This window comes from Dendrobates tinctorius, unplaced genomic scaffold (assembly GCF_039654945.1).
Source record: "Dendrobates tinctorius isolate UK_male_01 unplaced genomic scaffold, ASM3965494v1 ptg000086l, whole genome shotgun sequence".
In the NCBI taxonomy this organism is placed as follows: Eukaryota; Metazoa; Chordata; class Amphibia; order Anura; family Dendrobatidae; genus Dendrobates; species Dendrobates tinctorius.
Window position 1 is genome coordinate 64,447,449 of NW_027361754.1, and position 19,795 is coordinate 64,467,243.

The following is a 19,795-nucleotide window of genomic DNA, read 5'->3' on the forward strand; positions in this document are numbered from 1 at the left end:
CAACTGACGGTGCTGGACCACGGTTACTAAGCAGAAGGTACCTGTGCTAAAAAGCACTACCAAGGACCAGCTGACGGTGCTGGACCTCGGATACCGAGATGGAGGCACCTAGGCCAAAGGCTGTGGCGAGAACCAGCAGACAGTGCTGGCACCCGGATGGGTAGCAGAAGGAACAAGAGCCAATGTCACTACCGAGGACCAACTGACGGTGCTGGACCACGGTTACTAAGCAGAAGGTACCTGTGCTAAAAAGCACTACCAAGGACCAGCTGACGGTGCTGGACCTCGGATACCGAGATGGAGGCACCTAGGCCAAAGGCTGTGGCGAGAACCAGCAGACAGTGCTGGCACCCGGATGGGTAGCAGAAGGAACAAGAGCCAATGGCACTACCGAGGACCAACTGACGGTGCTGGACCACGGTTACTAAGCAGAAGGTACCTGTGCTAAAAAGCACTACCAAGGACCAGCTGACGGTGCTGGACCTCGGATACCGAGATGGAGGCACCTAGGCCAAAGGCTGTGGCGAGAACCAGCAGACAGTGCTGGCACCCGGATGGGTAGCAGAAGGAACAAGAGCCAATGTCACTACCGAGGACCAACTGACGGTGCTGGACCACGGTTACTAAGCAGAAGGTACCTGTGCTAAAAAGCACTACCAAGGACCAGCTGACGGTGCTGGACCTCGGATACCGAGATGGAGGCACCTAGGCCAAAGGCTGTGGCGAGAACCAGCAGACAGTGCTGGAACCCGGGTGGGTAGCAGAAGGTACCCATTGAAAGCAAAGTAGCCAGGCCGCAAGCCGGCCGCAGTTACCGAAACTCACAGTCCTACAGGGGGTCCATGTCCCATTGACACTACGGATCCAGCCTTCAGTGCCAGTTCCCGCAGCCCACATAGGAGTCACCTAAACTGCAGGCACCGTAGAGTCGGCTAACCCGGCCGCAAGACGACAGGACAACGGATTGGTGGCATAGTGACCTTGACACTACTCGGAAACAGCAGGCGTGCTGGAATCAGGCTGGGCAACAGGGAGTCCCCGTGCCAAAGACACTGCCGAGAACCAGCTGACGGTGCTGGAACCCAGATGGGTAGCAAAAGCTACAAGAGCCAATGGCACTACCGAGGAACAGCTGACGGTGCTGGACCACGGTTACTAGGCAGGAGGTACCTGTGCTAGAAAGCACTACCAAGGACCAGCTGACGGTGCTGGACCTCGGATACCGAGATGGAGGCACCTAGGCCAAAGGCTCTGGCGAGAACCAGCAGACAGTGCTGGCACCCGGATGGGTAGCAGAAGGAACAAGAGCCAATGGCACTACCGAGGACCAACTGACGGTGCTGGACCACGGTTACTAAGCAGAAGGTACCTGTGCTAGAAAGCACTACCAAGGACCAGCTGACGGTGCTGGACCTCGGATACCGAGATGGAGGCACCTAGGCCAAAGGCTCTGGCGAGAACCAGCAGACAGTGCTGGAACCCGGGTGGGTAGCAGAAGATAGCCATTGAAAGCAAAGTAGCCAGGCCACAAGCCGGCCGCAGTTACCGAAACCCACAGTCCTACAGGGGGTCCATGTCCCATTGGCACTACAGATCCAGCCTTCAGTGCCAGTTCCCGCAGCCCACATAGGAGTCACCTAAACTGCAGGCACCGTAGAGTCGGCTAACCCGGCCGCAAGACGACAGGACAACGGATTGGTGGCATAGTGACCTTGACACTACCCGGAAACAGCAGGCGTGCTGGAACCAGGCTGGGCAACAGGGAGTCCCCGTGCCAAAGACACTGCCGAGAACCAGCTGACGGTGCTGGAACCCAGATGGGTAGCAAAAGCTACAAGAGCCAATGGCACTACCGAGGAACAGCTGACGGTGCTGGACCACGGTTACTAGGCAGGAGGTACCTGTGCTAGAAAGCACTACCAAGGACCAGCTGACGGTGCTGGACCTCGGATACCGAGATGGAGGCACCTAGGCCAAAGGCTCTGGCGAGAACCAGCAGACAGTGCTGGAACCCGGGTGGGTAGCAGAAGGTACCCATTGAAAGCACCGTAGAGTCGGCTAACCCGGCCGCAAGACGACAGGACAACGGATTGGTGGCATAGTGACCTTGACACTACCCGGAAACATCAGGCGTGCTGGAACCAGGCTGGGCAACAGGGAGTCCCCGTGCTAAAGACACTGCCGAGCACCAACTGGCGTTGTTGGAGCCCAGGGACAATCATGGTGTAGGCCGAGGCCTACTTGGTGGTAGTTTTAGATTTTTTGTAGGCTACAACAGACTGTCAACGTGCTCCAATTAGGCATCTGTCTCCACTCTGTTTCCAGGATTTCACGTGACCACCAACACCGCCAGTTTATGCGTACAGTAGCCGTCTGCCCAATCCACACGTGTTCCTGTGTTACTGGGATTCTGTAATGTCAGCAGATCCCCTGATGTGTGTCTGCCACTGTCTCCTGCTCTGTCCACATTCCCACTGCTTGCAGTGGGAAGGTGGACAGCGCAGGAGACAGTGGCGGACACACATTGGGGGATCTGCTGACGTAACAGAACCCAAGTAACACAGGAACACGTGTGGAATGCGTGGACGGCAACTGTGAGCAGGAACTGGCGGTGTTGGAGGTCAGGGGAAATACTAGAGACAGAGTGGAGATAGAGGCCAAATCAGAGAATGTTTAAATCTGAAGTAGCTAAAATTTAGAGGCAGCAGCAGTTTGCCCTCCACACAGCAGGGGATCAGCTGACGTTACCGAACCCCACTTTCACATGAACGAGTGTGTTTTTCTGTGTGGACAGCACTTCCGAGCACCAACTGGCGTTGTCGGAGCCCAGGGAAAATGAGGTAGTAGGCCGAGGCCTACTTGGAGCCAGGTGTAAATCTGAGGTTGTTTGACTGTGGAGGGAGCAGGACACTTTGCCATGCACACAGCAGGGGATCAGCTGACGTTACCGAACCCCACTTACACATGAGCGAGTGTTTTGTCTGTGCGGACAGCACTTCTGAGCACCAACTGGCGGTGTCGGAGCCCAGGGAAAATCAGGTAGTAGACCGAGGCCTACTTGGTGGCAGTTTGCGATTGTTTCTAGACTACTACTAACTGTCAACGTACTCCAATTAGGCCTCTGTCTTCACTCTGTTTCGAGTATTTCCTCTGGCTTCCAACCACGCCAGTTGCTGCTCTGAAATGCCGTCTGCACAACCCACACTTGTTCCTGTGTTACTGGGGTTCTGTAACAGCAGCTTTTCCCTAGAGGTGAGTCAGGCAATGTCTCCTGCTCTGTCCACATTTCCACTACAAGTAGTGGGAATGTAGACAAAGCAGGAGACATTGCTGTGCTGAACTCTGGAGATGAGCAGATGTTACAGGACCCAGGTACCACAGGAACAAGTGTGGATTGTGCAGACGGCACTTGAGAGCAGAAACAGGCGGTGTTGTAGGCCGGAGGAAATACTCAAAACAGAGTGGAGACAGAGGGCAAATCAGAGAACATATTAAATCAGAGGTAGTCAGAAGTTGTAGGCAGCAGGAGAGTTTGCCGTACACACAGCAGGGGATCAGCTGACGTTACCGAACCCCACTTACACATGAGCGAGTGTTTTGTCTGTGCGGACAGCACTTCTGAGCACCAACTGGCGTTGTCGGAGCCCAGGGAAAATCAGGTAGTAGGCCGAGGCCTACTTGGAGCCAGGTGTAAATCTGAGGTTGTTTGACTGTGGAGGGAGCAGGACACTTTGCCATACACACAGCAGGGGATCAGCTGACGTTACCGAACCCCACTTACACATGAGCGAGTGTTTTGTCTGTGCGGACAGCACTTCTGAGCACCAACTGGCGGTGTCGGAGCCCAGGGAAAATCAGGTAGTAGGCCGAGGCCTACTTGGTGGCAGTTTGCGATTGTTTCTAGACTACTACTAACTGTCAACTTACTCCAATTAGGCCTCTGTCTTCACTCTGTTTCGAGTATTTCCTCTGGCTTCCAACCACGCCAGTTGCTGCTCTGAAATGCCGTCTGCACAACCCACACTTGTTCCTGTGTTACTGGGGTTCTGTAACAGCAGCTTCTCCCTAGAGATGAGTCAGGCAATGTCTCCTGCTCTGTCCACTTTTCCACTACAAGTAGTGGGAATGTAGACAAAGCAGGTGACATTGCCGTGCTCAACTCTGGAGATGAGCAGATGTTAGAGGACCCAGGTACCACAGGAACAAGTGTGGATTGTGCAGACGGCACTTGAGAGCAGAAACAGGCGGTGTTGTAGGCCGGAGGAAATACTCAAAACAGAGTGGAGACAGAGGGCAAATCAGAGAACATATTAAATCAGAGGTAGTCAGAAGTTGTAGGCAACAGGAGAGTTTGCCGTACACACAGCAGGGGATCAGCTGACGTTACCGAACCCCACTTACACATGAGCGAGTGTTTTGTCTGTGTGGACAGCACGTCTGAGCAACAACGGGCGTTGCTGTAGCCCAGGAAATAAAGTTCAGGTCATAGAAACATGAACACAACAGGAGACCTGGATCCTGTTGCCAGCCAATTATTTATTCTGGAAGAGGACTGGCAAATTCAGGTGAGATCCAGGCCTTGCTCATTTTCACAAAAGTAAGCCGGTCAACATTATCGGCGGATAGTCGCGTGCGACGGTCTGTTACCACACCACCTGCAGCACTAAAGACACGTTCCGATAATACACTGGCAGCAGGGCAAGCCAGCACCTCCAATGCATACTGGCTAAGCTCTGGCCATGTATCCAGCTTAGAGACCCAATACTTGAACGGGGAAGAGCCGTCTGGGAGAACACTAACAGGGCACGACAAGTAGTCTGTCACCATCTGACGGAAACGTTGCCTCCTGCTGACTGGAGCCGTCTGTGATGGTGTAGCCGTTTGTGGCGGTCCCACAAAACTTTTCCACATTTGGGCCATACTGGCCTTGCCTTGTCCTGCGGCACTGCCTCTGCTACCTCTTTGTGCAGAGCTTCCTCCACTGCCTCTACCCACATGGCTGCTTTGAAAAGCACTACCAGCAACACTTGTGGGGGGAATGGAGAACATGATGGCCTGCACAAGTGTTTCTTGGTACTCCCGCATTTTTCGCTCCCGGTTCAACTGTGGTATGAGGCTTTGTAAGTTGTCCCAGTAGCGAGGATCTAGGAGGGTGTACACCCAATAATCAGCCGTGTGGAGAATGTTGGCGATGCGGCGGTCATTTAACAAGCACTGCAGCATGAAATCAACCATGTGCTGCAGACTGCCAACTGGACCGGAAACGCTGTCCCCAGCTTGAGGCAGCATCTCTGCCTGCTCAGCATCACCCCACCCTCGCTGTACACACTGACTACTAGAGCCTTGTGTACCTCCCTCCTCTGGAGAGATGTGTTCCTCCTCCTCCATTGACTCCTCGTCATCCTCCTCACTAAGTGTCCCCTGCCTGGGCCTTTGTGTGGAAGCACGTTGCGCAGACTTGCCAGAAGCAGATGGCATTTCTGACTGCTCATCCTCGACCTCTTCAAACACCTCCTCACTTAGTGCTTGTAAGGTTTTTTGAAGCAGACAGATGAGGGGGACAGTCATGCTGATTAGTGCATCATCTGCACTGGCCATCCGCGTGGAGTCATCGAAGGCACGCAAAACTTGGCAGATGTCCCTCATAGTGGCCCACTCAGTGGTGGTGAAGTGTGTCCGGCGCACAGTGCGACTTGTTTGCGCCTGATGCAGCTGGTACTCCATTACTGCTGCCTGCTGCTCACACAACCGCTCCAACATATGTAACGTTGAATTCCACCTGGTGGGGAGGTCACATATGATGCGATGTTCTGGCAGGCGGAATCGGCGTTGCAGAGATGCAATGCGCGATCTTGCCCTGCTGGAACGCCGCAAGTGAGCACACTCTAGGCGAACCTTGTGCAGCAGTGCATCAAGATCCGGATAGTCCCTCAGAAAGCTCTGCACGACCAAATTGAGCACGTGTGCCAGACATGGTATGTGAGTGAGGTTGCCTAGGCCCAGAGCTGCCACTAGATTTCGGCCATTGTCACTCACTACCAAACCTGGCTGGAGATTCGCTGGCACAAACCACACATCGCTCTCCTGCTTGATGGCATTCCAGAGCTCCTGTGCTGTGTGGCTCCGATTCCCCAAAGAAATTAATTTAAGGACGACCTGTTGACGTTTGGCCACACCTGTGCTCATATCTGGCCTAATAGGCTCACGCAGTGCTGATTCCGAGGAACTAGAGTAGGAGGAGGACTCAATATGTACAGACTGCATTCCTGCAATCCTTGGAGTTGGCAGAATACGTACAGAGCCACTCTCCAGATCTGTACCCGGCTCCACAACATTGACCCAATGGGCAGTGAGGGAAAGGTATCGTCCCTGTCCATAGCTACTGGTCCACGCATCGGTGGTCAGGTGGACCTTGCTACTGACGGCATTTAGTAGCGCATTTTTAATTTTTCCCTCCACATGCTTTTGCAGGGCAGGGACAGCTTGCCTGCTGAAATAAAAGCGGCTGGGCACATTGTATTGTGGAACTGCCAATGACATAAAGTTCCGGAAGGTGTCAGTCTCCACCAGCCTGAATGACAGCATCTCAAGGGCCAGTAGTTTGGCAATGCCGGCATTCAGAGCCAGTGCTCGGGGATGGTTTGCCAAGTATGGCCGCTTTTTCTCCCATGCCTGTGCTACCGATTGCTGGTGAGTGGCCTGGGAGTGTGCTGATGACTGCGAACGTGGTTCAGTGGGTGGAATTTCACTGGGTCTCTGGACAACAGTGGCAGTGGTTCTTCCATGGCGTTCCAGTGAGGAAGCCGAACCAGCTGTGTGTGAGCTGGAGGAAGAGGCCCCAACACGAGCTGAAGAGGTGGTAGGTGCTGCTGAAGGTTGGCCTACATCTTCAGTGTGTCTGTGTAACTCCACCTCGTGCTTGGTACGCACATGTTTCCACATATTTGTGGTATTGAGGTTGGTCACATTTTTCCCTCGTTTCACTTTCTGATGACACAGCTTGCATTTGACAAAGCAAATGTCATCTGCAACTGTGTCAAAAAAAGACCACGCACTGCAAGTCCTGGGAGCGCCCGTTTTGTGTTTTGGAAGAGGATTGCTCCTCACGGGTGCCAAAGTGGAGGCTACAGGCAACCAAGTCTGCCCCCGCCCTCTCCCTCCTCTTTTGGCCGTTCGGGGAATCTCTTCCTCAGAGCTGCTCCCACCACCTTCCTGTGGCTGACGCCATGATGGGTCAAGGACCTCATCATCTCCACTCCCCTCTTCAAGCACCGGCTGGTCCTGGGTTGTCTCGCCTGCACCGTACGCACCAGAAATTGGCAACTGAGTCTCATCATCATCTGATGCATACTGAGGTGTGCTGACCATAGGCACTGGCCCACCCGCCTCTTTAGATTCAGAGGGACAAAGCAGTTGCGCATCACTGCATACTCCCTCTTCTTCACGCTCTAGAATGCTGCTTGGCTGGCCACCTCTTTCCAAGCCAACAGATTCTGAGAACAGAAGTAAAGATTGAGATGGCTCCTGTCCAGGGCTCTCAGACTGCCTGGGCAATTTGGCAGGTGGTGAAGAGACAGATGGTTGCTCTTCAGTGCTCTGGCCTTGGGAGGATGCGGAAGTCATTGAAGTGGATGCATTAGCTGCCATCCATCCAACAACGGCTTCAATTTGTTCGTCACGCAGCAGTGGGGTACGGCGAGGTCCTACAAAGCTGCGCATGAAGGACTGTTGCCTGGTAAAAGTGGGGGATGCCGGGTCACTGGTGGCCGCAGCAGACACCGAATCCCCACGTCCTCTCCCTGCTGAATCCTCCCATCCTCTCCCTGCTGAAACTCCACGACCACATGCCTTACTCCCTGCCTTCTTCATCTTGGTAGACCGATGAAGGCAGAAAAGTAAAAAAGGGGTGGCTTAGTGTTCTTATTCCTGAACACCTGCTAACCAGTATAAGAAACACTAATTTGGCTAAGAGTGTGTGTACTACACTTTAATATGATCTAATGTGGCCTAGACAACTGTAAAGTGGAGTGTTTGGTGAACTTTATTTCCTTTTTTTTGGGTGGGGGGAAAGGAAAGGATGTGACCAAAGTTTGAAAGCTATAGTATCACAAACTTTTTGGAGCGATTACAATGCAGGAAGCTAACCTACAATGCAATTGATGAGGCTCCAAAAAATAGGGTGATACTAGCCTGGCTGGCCCTGAAGGGCACAAGCCAGCAAAAAGGCTCCTCTATCTAATCCTATATAGTGTTTGCAACCAACCAATTACAATGGATGCGGTTGGAAGCACACTAATATAGGAGCAAAAATCTGGCTAAATTAGCTGCAAAAAAAGGACTATGTATGAGGCAGTGACGCACGCTGAGCGGACTACAGCTAGCGGTGGCTGTAGAACACACTGCAACGTGAGCTGCACTCACACACAGAGAGACCTATCAGACAGCCAAAAACAGTGCAGAGAAATGGGCTATAGCACTGAAAGGCTGCTGAAAGGCTCCGCTGTCCACTCCTTTAGTGTTTGCAACCAACGTATATGGATACGTATGGAAGCACACTATACAGGAGAAAAAAAAAGCAGCAATAAAAGAAAAATGTGTATGAGGCAGAGACACACGCTGGCTGGCCTACAAGCAGACGTGCCTGCAGGACACACTACACAGCGTGGGTCTGCACTCACACAGCCCTTGCAGACAGCTGTGAAAACAGCGCTGCTAGGGAAAAGCAAGCTACAGTGGTGGTTTATGTAGCCTGGGTTAAGCACTATATGTTTTGTGGAATCGCTATTTCTAACTGTCCCTCACAGTCTTCAACAGCAGCCTGTCCCTAACTGAATTCACAGCAGAGTGACCAGAAATGGCGGCTGCAGCGCTTTTTATAGTGCATCATGACATCATTTCAGCAGACAATCACAGCCATGCCAGTAGTTAACATGCCTACATGCCTAACAGGATATGCCCACACTTCTGAGGATCCCCATTGGCTGAATCAAATCGAGCGGGCTCCTAGCATTATGGGAACTTCCGATTCCGGTATTCGATATGAATAAAGTATCGGAACTAAGTATCGGAATTCCGATACAGCTAATATCGGCCGATTCCCGATACTTGCGGTATCGGAATGCTCAACACTACTTATATATCATCAAAATTCACATAATTCATACAGCTACATCCATATATCGAAATTCATTATTCTATTATTAATACAACTAAGCATAAAATTATCACTATTACCAGTTAAACAAATTATACGATTCAATCAAGATCACTACCCTTATCCTGATACAACAATTCCATCCTCTTTAAATACAAGGAAAATACCATGAAAGGGTTAACAGCCAAAGCTACACTGTACTGGACAAACAGGCCAGCCAGGCAACAAGATTATGGAAAATAAAGATATTACCTGTGGATACAAGCAAGGCTGGTGAAAAAGAAATTACTCCATGCTGTCTCTCCGACGTGCGTTTCGCCATGATTCTTCCTGGCAAAAATTTAAGGGCTGAACAACCTCTTTAAATAACGTTATATACAAAATATACCCTGAAAAATTTCAAACTAAATCCAAAAATGTAGTCTTCACCCTTTCATTATCCCGCAATTTTCCGTTTTTTCATTTTCATTTTTTCCTCCCCTTCTTCCAAGAGCCATAGCTTTATTTTTCTGGCCATATTCTGGCAGACTTTTTTACTGATACCATTTTGAGGTACATATGATGTCCCGCGAACATGTCATGGGCATGCCAATAGGTGGAAAGAATGACCCCCGCAGGCACGTATTAAAGGCCGCTGTCAGTGACGTTCTTTCTGGGATTTTGGTTCAGTGGGCAGTCCTATCATTGACAGCTTTCTATGTATAAGTTTGCATGCAGGGATAGCTGTCAGTCACTGACAGGACCGCCTACTGGACCGAAAATCCCAGAAAGAGCGGAGGATTAAATCACAGGTTATACTGAGTCTTTTCTCACAAAACCATGTATCGATCTGCTCAGCTCCATCTCCTCTATAACATGATACCTGCAGATTGGATGCCATTTTCATGGACACTGATTCACTTTTAAAGAGGCATGAATGATCAAAAAAACATAGTTTTGCTTTCCTTGATAAATATGACATTACAGGATATAGACATTAAATTCTGTAATAGGATGTTGATCCAAGGAACTAGTCTGATTGCTGTTTGAGGAGCTTGGAAGGAATTATAAAAGGTATTTTTTGGGCTATGCAGAGGGAGTTGGGGCTTTTATGCAGGTTGCTGGATTGCTGTAAAAGAGGCGATAAAGGTGGTGGCCATGGTTTATATTGGGAAAAGCTGGTGACCGGTTCCCTTTAGCTGCTGCTCTGCTCACTGATGGCTATATGTGGCAGTCAATGGTGCACCCCTCATCCCAACCCTCTTCACTTGTTGCCACTGTGTGGAGCCTGGTAGGAGGTCCCTATGGGGGTAAGATTTCCCTGTTTTTCACCCCCTAATGCCTGCTCTTTTTAAAGGGCATTACCATACGAATATTAACATATAGGTCACACAGTGACAGTGTTAAAGAATTAACGAAACACACGTTCATTAATTCCGCCTATTATCTCCCAGTATTTCCCATGTTAGATCATTGCCTTGTGTACGGTATCCTCGGCTTTTAGTTAATTCCCCAGTGCCTGAGATATTTTCTATAAAAACACGAGGAAACAACCTGTCCCAGAGTCACCGATGATCCAAGCAAGTAAGTCATGTAGAATCAAATATTATGTGTATATATATATATATATATATATATATATAAATCAAGAAAAAAGGGCAGCACTACCAAAATAATACAGCAGGTGCAAAACATATTCAGCAGTGTCCAAACAGCCAAAATGACAAAAGAAAAAAAAAAAAAAAAAATAGGCAGCACTCAAATTAAATGTGAAAAAAGTGGATACTTTACTGATCCTCAGATGGCAACGGGTCACCGTTGAAGCGTTGCGATCTGAGGATCAGTAAAGTATCCACTTTTTTCACATTTAATTTGAGTGCTACCTATTTTTTTTTCTTTTTTTTTTATATATATATATATATATATATATATATATATATATATATATAGTTCCCCCTCTACATCTCGAGTGTTGATCTCACCAGAAGAGCTATTTTATTTTTTTTCAAGCCTTATCTAACTCAAGGGCTTTTTTTCTATAAACCGGTCTCCAGAAATGAGGCTGCACTAACACTATGTAAAGTGCTAATATTTTGTCCCTATCTGACCAGAACATGCCGTATAGTGATGAGTGATTGTGTTCAGATAAGGTGTTATCTGAGCCCTCTTGGGTACTAACCGAGTGTCTTCGGCGTGCTCTAATACTATGTTCTAGTCCCTGTGGCTGCATGTCTTGTGGCTGTTTGACAGCAGCAACATATGCAGGGATTGCCTATCAAACAGGTAATCCCTGAATGTGTTATGTCTGTCTAACAGCCACAAGACATGTAGCTGCGGGAACTTGAACATAGCATTCGAGCCGTGGGACAGAATAGCATGTGCTTCCCGGATTGCTCCCTCTGTAGAATTATAGGGCTGAAATGGAATGTCTCTAGATGGGTATGTACAATGTCTGTATGTGCATATGTAAAAGCATTCCACGTGTCACTATAGAATCCTCCTCCATGTGTTACTAGTACAATCCGCATCGAAAAATACTGTTATGTCCATTAAATTCATAAGCAGTCACCTTACCTCTCTCGATATTGACTTATGTGACTTATAGACTTCAGTCCATGGTGAAGAAGGCAAGGTAAAATTTTGTAGAATACTAAGTTTTAATAATTTGGCCAAAAATGCGTTCATCCCTGGTTGATTTGTTTTGTTTTTTTTTTAATTTTCAAATAAAAAATGTTTTCATAGATATAAACTTCCAGCTTTATTAATTGAGCGGTGTGGCACATATGGGAGAGAGCTGAATATATATTTTGTTGTTTGCATATGTGTTTGACAACTGTGCATCTGCTTTTGCATATAAATGTATTACTCCATGCATGTGTGTACATGTGACCCTTACAGGTGTGTGTCCAAAAATGTATGTTTGGGGCATTCAGTAAAGGCCTGATGTAAGACACCCCTGCTTAGATGCAACCGTTTTTACTCCGGATATACAGTGGGTATGGAAAGTATTCATACCCCTTTAAATTTTTCACTCTTTGTTTCATTACAGCCATTTGGTAAATTCAAAAAAGTTCATTTTTTTTCTCATTAACGTACACTCTACATCTTGACTGAAAAAAAAACAGAAATGTGGAAATTTTTGCAAATTTATTAAAAAAGAAAAACTGAAATATCACACAGTCATAAGTATTCAGACCCTTTGCTCAGTATTGAGTAGAAGCACCCTTTTGAGCTAGTACAGCATGAGTCTTCTTGGGAATGATACAAGTTTTTCACACCTGGATTTGGGGATCCTCTGCCAGATCTTCTCCAGTTCCATCAGGTTGCATGGTGAACATTGGTGGATAGCCATTTTCAGGTCTCTCCAAAGATGCTCAATTGGGTTTAGGTCAGTTCTCTGGCTGGGCCAGTCAAGAATGGTCACAGAGTTGTTCTGAAGCCACTCCTTTGTTACTTTAGGTGTGTGCTTATGGTTATTGTCTTGTTGGAAGGTGAACCTTCAGCCAAGTCTGAAGTCCAGAGCACTCTGGAAGAGGTTTTCATCCAGGATATCTCTGTACTTGGCCGCATTCATGCTTCCTTCAATGGCAACCAGTCGTCCTGTCCCTGCAGCTGAAAAACCCCCCCATAGCATGATGCTGCCACCACCATGTTTCACAGTTGGGATTGTATTGGGCAGGTGATGAGCAGTGCATGGTTTACTCCACACATACCGCTTAGAATTATCACCAAAAAGTTCTATCTTCGTCTCATCAGACCAGAGAATCTTATTTCTCATAGTCTTGGTGTCCTTTATGAGTTTTTTAGGAAACTCTGTGCGGACTTTCATATATCTGGAGCCCAAACAAAAAGACATTCAAAGTGCCAATAAAAATGATTTATTTTATTCAATATACCACAAAAAAATCTCAAGATGTAGTAAAAAGCAAAACGGACAAGATGTTGCAAAAAGCGATTTTATTCTTGTTATTATTAAAATGTAATAAGAAAAAAATGATAAAAATGCAATAAGTATGCAGGGGCAAGGAGAAAACCAAAAGTGACATGGTCTAGCAGGTGAAAAAAATATATCTCTATATAAACACTGTATATATCAATCAATATGTGTAAACAATACTGTAGTGATGAGCGAGTAAACTCGTTACTCGGGTTTTCCTGAGCATGCTCAGGTGTCCTCCGAGTATTTTGGCGTGCTCGGAGATTTAGATTTCGTTGTCTAATCTGCATGATTTGCGACTACTAGACATGCTGAATACATGTGGGAATTCCCTAACACACAGGCATTCCACACATGTATTCAAGCTGTCTAGCAGTCGCAAATCATGCTGATGAGATGACGAAATTTAAATCTCCGAGCAAGCCAAAATACTCGGAGGACACCCGAGCATGCTCGGGAAAACCCGAGCAATGAGTATACTCGCTCATCACTAGTAAACAACAGTGACCATAATGGGAGAAAATATACACATGATGAAATCACCCATATAAAAGAGATATACTACTGATAAAATAAAATTGTGCAATATACTGCAAGTACTAAGTGAATATGCACTATATTAAGTGATCACATAAGACATATAGTACAAAGTAAAGTGGAAGTGTGAGAGGTATCATTCATCTCTCCAAATAATCAGCCATAGATCAAAAAGTAAAGTGCATAATGAAAGTGATATACAAAGTGTATACTGACCAAAAGGTGCCTTCCTGCCCCCTGCACACACCACTCCAACGCGCGTTTCGCTACCGTGAAAATGTGTATATTTTTCCCTTTATGGTCACTGTTGTTTACACATATTGATTGATATATACAGTGTTTATATAGAGATATATTTTTTCACCTGCGAGACTATGTCAGTTTACTAACCATTTTTGGTTTTCCCCTTGCCCTCTGCATACTTATTGCGTTTTTGTCATTTTTCTTATTACATTTTAATAATAACAAGAATAAAATCGCTTTTTGCAACATCTTGTCTGTTTTGCTTTTTACTACATGTCTTGAGATCTTTTTTGTGGTATATTGAATAAAATAAATCATTTTTATTGGCACTTTGAATGTCTTTTTGTTTGGGCTATATTCTATAATAGATATTCGGAGTTTTTTTTATACTTTTTAGTCTACTATTGGTATTTATTTTCCGTATAGGTATCCCCCTTTCATATGTCTGGCCCTGAGGAGAGGCTTCTATCAGGCAACTCTGCCATTAAGGCACAATGGTGTAGGGCCGCAGTGATAGTTGACTTTGTGGAACTTTTTCCCATCTCCCTTCTGCATCTGTGGAGCTCAGCCACAGTGATCTTGGGGTTCTTCTTTACCTCTCTCACCAAGGCTCTTCTCCCACGATTGCTCAGTTTGGCTGGACGGCCAGGTATAGGAAGACTTCTGGTTGTCCCGATCTTCTTCCATTTAAGGATTATGGAGGCCATTTTGCTCTAAGGAACATTGAGTACTGCAGAAATTCTTTTGTAACCTTGGCCAGATCTATGCCTTGCCACAATTCTGTCTCTGAGCTCATTGGCCAGTTCCTTTGACCTCATGATTCTCATTTGGTCTGACATGCACTGTGAGCTGAGAGGTCTTATATAGACAGGTGTGTGCCTTTATAAATCAAGGCCTATCAGATTAATTAAACACAGCTGGACTCCAATGAAGGAGTAGAACCATCTCAAGGAGGATGACAAGGAAATGGATTGCATGTGACTTAAATATGAGTGTCTGAGCAAAGGGTGTGAATACTTATGACCATGTGATATTTCAGTTTTTCTTTTTTAATAAATTTGCAAAAAATTCAACATTTCTGCTTTTTTTTCAGTCAAGATGGGGTGCAAGAGTGTACATTACTGAGAAAAAAATTAACTTTTTTGAATTTACCAAATGGCTGCAATTAAACAAAGAGTGAAAAAAATTAAAGGGGTCTGAATACTTTTTGTACCCACTGTACTGTATGTTTGTTAGAAGCATGGAAAAGTATACTATGTCTAATCGTTACATCCTATGGTCCCATTGAGTGATACTTTTGCAAACCCTTTTTTTGTGGAGTTTTTTCAAAACTAGTTACTCTAATGATGCTAAGATCATCATGTGAACAGTCCCATATGCTAAATTTTCACTATATTTTTAAATGGGACCAGGTCTACTGCAAACAAAGATATGCTAATGTTGTAAATTATTGGAGGGGTTAATCGATTTGTTTTGCTTTTGTGTTGCTGTTTGATGAATAAGGCTAGTTTCACATTTGCGCTTTATAGCGCAGCGATGGCCTGTGCACGGCCGCCGCTAAGCCCCACCCCCTGCCGGCTCCCTGCCCGCCCCTTCCAGTCATCGCCGCCTTCTAGCGCACTTGGGCGCTTGCGATCTGCTCACCCTATCTTTAGCATAGGGTGCGCAGATCGTGCACTGGCCGTGCGCTAGCAGGATTTTGCCGTGCGCTGCGCACTTTTGAAGGTGTGTCGTGCTCAGCAAAATGCAACATGCTGCGTTCGGCGCACATGGGCGCACCTTCAAAAGTGTGCAGCGCACGGCAAAATCCTGCTAGCGCACGGTCAGCGCACGGTCTGCGCACCCTATGGTAAAGATAGGGTGCGCAGAACGCAAGCGCCCAAGTGCACTAGAAGGTGGCGATGACCGGAAGGGGCGGGCAGGGAGCCGGCAGGGGGCGGGGCTTAGCGGCAGCTGTGCGCAGGCCGTCGCTGAGCTATAAAGCGCAAATGTGAAACTAGCCTAAGGCACAACTAGAAGAACTAAATTTTTTCCAATATTTTGGTTCTGCTAACGTACAGTGGCATGCAAAAGTTTAGGCACCCCTGGTCAAAATTACTGTTATTGTGAACAGTTAAGGCCTCTTTCACACTTCAGTTTTTTGTGTCAGTTAAAATCCGCCAAAAAGGCGGACAAGCGGATCCGTTCCTAACTGATGTGAACGGATGCCACAGGATCCGTTTTTTGACGGATCCGCAGAATGAGGAAATTTAAAGGAACCGCTGGCCGGGAGAGAGAGAGAGAGAGAGAGAGATTTAGAGAGAGAGAACATTTTTTTCCTCCTCCAGAAAGGATAAAATGATCTCTAAAAGGCCTAAAGTTTCAGACCTTAATTAGCCTGTAAGGGATATGGCTTGTTCACCCTCAATGTTAGGAAAGGCCAGCTGATGCAGATTCCACAGGTTTGGGCACCTTTGGAGATTTGTGTGCTCAGATAACTTTGACCAAGGTTTCAGACCTTAATTAGCCTGTAAGGGATATGGCTTGTTCACCCTCAATGTTAGGAAAGGCCAGCTGATGCAGATTCCACAGGTTTAGAAACACATAGCCTCCTCTAACCTTGTGCGAAAAAACAGCCACCATGGGTTCTTTTAAGCAGCTGCCAAGCACTCTGAAAATGAAAATGGTGGAGGCCCACAATATATAACAAGATAGCAAAGCGATTTCAAGTTGTCCTTTCCTCAGTTCAATATGTAATTCAGAAATAGCAGTTTACAGGAACAGTGGAGGTCAAGATAAGGTCTGGAAGGCCAAGCAAAATTTCAGAGAGAGCTGCTTGTAGGATTGCTAGAAAGGCATATCGGAACCCCCACTTGACTGCAAAAGACCTTCAGAAAGATTTAGCAGATTCTGGAGTTGTGGTAATTGTTCTACTGTTCAGAGACACCTTATCAAATATGGCCTTCATGGAAGAGTCATCAGAAGAAAACCTCTCCTGCACCCTCACCATAAAATTTAGCATCAGAGGTATGCAAAAGAACATCTAAACAAGCCCAATACATTTTAGAAACAACCTGTGAATCGTTGAACTTAAAATAAAACTCTTTGGTCACAATGATCAAAGGTATGTGCAGAGAAAAAATTGCATAGAATTTCAGGAAAAGAACATCTCTCCAACCATTAAGCATGGGGATGGATCAATCATGCTTTGGAGTTGTGTTGCAGACAATGGCACAGGGAACATTTCACAGGTAGAGGGAAGAATGGAGTCAATGAAATTTCAACAAATTCTTGATGCAAACATAACACCATGTGTAAAAAAGCTGAATTTGAAAACAGGATGGCTTCTACAAATGGATAATGATCACACACATCAAAATCCACAATAGACTACCTCAAAAGGTGATAGCTAGAGGTTTTTCAATGGCCCTCACAGTCCCCCGATTTGATCATCATTGAAAATCTGTGGCTAGTCCTCAAAATAGCAGTGCAAGCAAGACGACCCAGGAATCTCACAGAAATGGAAGAATTTTCCAAGGAAGAATGGATGAAAATCCATCAAACAAGAATTGAAAGACTCTTGGCTGGCTGCTAAAAGCGTTTACAAGCTGTGATATTTTAAAAGGGAGTGCTACTAGGTACTAACTATGCAGGGTGCCCAAACTTTTGCATTGGCCTATTTTCGTTATTGTAATTTTTAAAATGTAAAAAATGACAATATATAATTTTTTTTGGCCTAAAATACAGAGAATATGTGTCATCTTTAACTTTAGCCCTTTTAGAGATCATTCCATCTTCAACTTGCTTAACTGGTCACAATAACAGTAATTTTGACCAGGGGTGCCCAAACTTTTAAATGCCACTGTATCTATGTAGTAAGCTCGGTACTGTTCCCAAAGCTGAGTTCTATATATATAGTTAGCTTGATTCTTTTATCATAGTTAAGTAGTAATCTTGGATTGGTACTGTATCTATGTAATAATTGGATCTCTTTCTGTATCTATGTAGTAGGCTCGGTTCTGTTCCTATAGCCTGTTTCGAGGACTGTGCCTACATAGTGATCTTGATTCTGTTATTTATAGTAATCTTGGTCTGGTACTGTATCTGTGTAATATCTTGGATCTGCTGCTGTATCTATGTACTAAGCTCAGTTCTGTTCCCATAGCCTGGGTATTGTACTGTATCTACATCGTAAGCTTAATTCCGTTATCTGTAGTAATCTTGATTTGGTACTGTGTTTTTGTTGTAAGCTCACTTCTGCTCCCATAACCTGCTTCATGTACTGTATCTCTGTAGTGAGCTTGAGTCTGTTATCTGTAGTAATCTTGCTTTGGTACTGTATCTGTGCAATAATTTGGATCTGTTGCTGTATCGGTATAGTAAACTCAGTTCTGTTTCCATAGCCTAGTTTGTGTACTGTATCTACATAGTAAGCTTGATTCTGTTATCTGTAGCATTTTGGTCTATAGTACTGTATCTGTGTTCTAAGCTTGGATCTGTTGCTGCATCTATGAAGTAAACTTGATTTTGGTACTGTGTCTATGTAATTGGTTTGTCAAATCTTTGGTGAATATAAAAGATGAGTGAAAATATTCAAATAGAATTGAATTCTATATAGAATTTCCAAAAAATCCTCATTTTTGAGAATTCAAGCTTTTGTAAATTCGCACGGATTCAGCAAAATGGCAAATGCCGGCCATTTAAGGTTTGCAAATCCATGTTACCATCAGATTATTGTTAATTCATAGTATTTCTTCTGAAATGCCTTTTTTACAGGAAATATGCAAAGTATGTACATCAATGGCAGCAAAGTCCATTACATTATTTTATCTGGATTTCTGGACCGACAAGAATTCCATGGCTTATTCTTCATAATATTTCTTTTTATCTACTTATTTATCGTTTTTGGCAATGGGTTGATAGTACTCTTAATCTTGACTGAACCCAGTCTCCGGAAATCTATGTACTTCTTCATTGGGGCTTTATCCTGTATAGAAATTTGTTATACAGCCGTTACTATCCCTAAAATGCTGGCAGATCTATTGGCTGAGGAGAAGAAGACCTCTTTTGGTGGTTGCCTTCTACAAGCTTACTTGCTACATGTACTGGGCTTTGCCGAATGTTCCATGCTCACATTAATGGCTTTTGACCGGTATCTGGCCATCTGCAAACCTTTACGATACTTCACGGTTATGACTTCTGGGTTGTTTATGAAATTAGTCCTTATTTGTCTTCTGTGTTCATTGATTTCTCCAGTCGTGGAAACGATTTTAATATTTAATCTTCCTTTCTGTGGTCCAAATCGGCTAGATAACATTTTCTGTGATTTTCCTCCTCTAATTGACTTAGCATGTTCAGACATCAGGTTCCTTAGGATGGCGGAGTCTGCTCTCAGCTCGATGATCATGTTGAATTTCTTGTGTGTTCTTCTTTCTTACATGAAGATTTTATTTGATATTCTGAAGATTAAGTCAGAAGTTGGGCGACACAAAGCCTTCTCTACCTGCGTCACCCATCTTATTGTCGTGGCATTATTTTTTGGCAGCATTGGTTTCATGTATATACGCACCGCCAAGTCCTATTCTCCAAAGTATAACCGGGCTGTTAGTCTCACCTTTGCTGTTTTTATACCTTTAGCTAACCCTGTCATATATGGTTTGAGAAATCAGGAAATAAAAAAATCTTTTAAAAAACTCTGTAATTGCTTTTGCTTGAAACACCATTGATTTCCTAAAGTAAACTTAAAGGCAGTGTAATGTCAAAAAATGACCTACTGCTTAACCCCTTAACGGCCAGGGGTATTTCAATTTTTGAACTTACGCTTTTTGCTCCCCTTGTTCCCAGAGCCATAACTTTTTTATTTTTTTGGTCAATATGGCCATGTGAGGGCTTGTTTTTTGCTGGACATGTTGTACTTTTAAGCCGCACCATTGGTTTTAACATATCGTGTTCTGGAAAACAGGAAA

At 45.5% G+C, this 19,795-nt stretch overlaps 1 protein-coding gene across 1 annotated transcript; it reads left to right on the top strand.

The window, feature by feature from the left end:
* The first annotated feature begins 18,610 nt into the window (after positions 1-18,610).
* LOC141098078 (olfactory receptor 6N2-like) lies at positions 18,611-19,555 on the top strand. Its single transcript, XM_073585652.1, has one exon. It carries the CDS (start codon positions 18,611-18,613, stop codon positions 19,553-19,555), a length of 945 nt encoding a protein of 314 aa, XP_073441753.1.
* The last annotated feature ends 240 nt before the right edge of the window (positions 19,556-19,795 follow it).

Bases quoted from the DNA above. Each gene is read 5' to 3' on its own strand.
- LOC141098078 (XM_073585652.1), top strand. From the start codon at position 18,611: ATGCAAAGTATGTACATCAATGGCAGCAAAGTCCATTACATTATTTTA.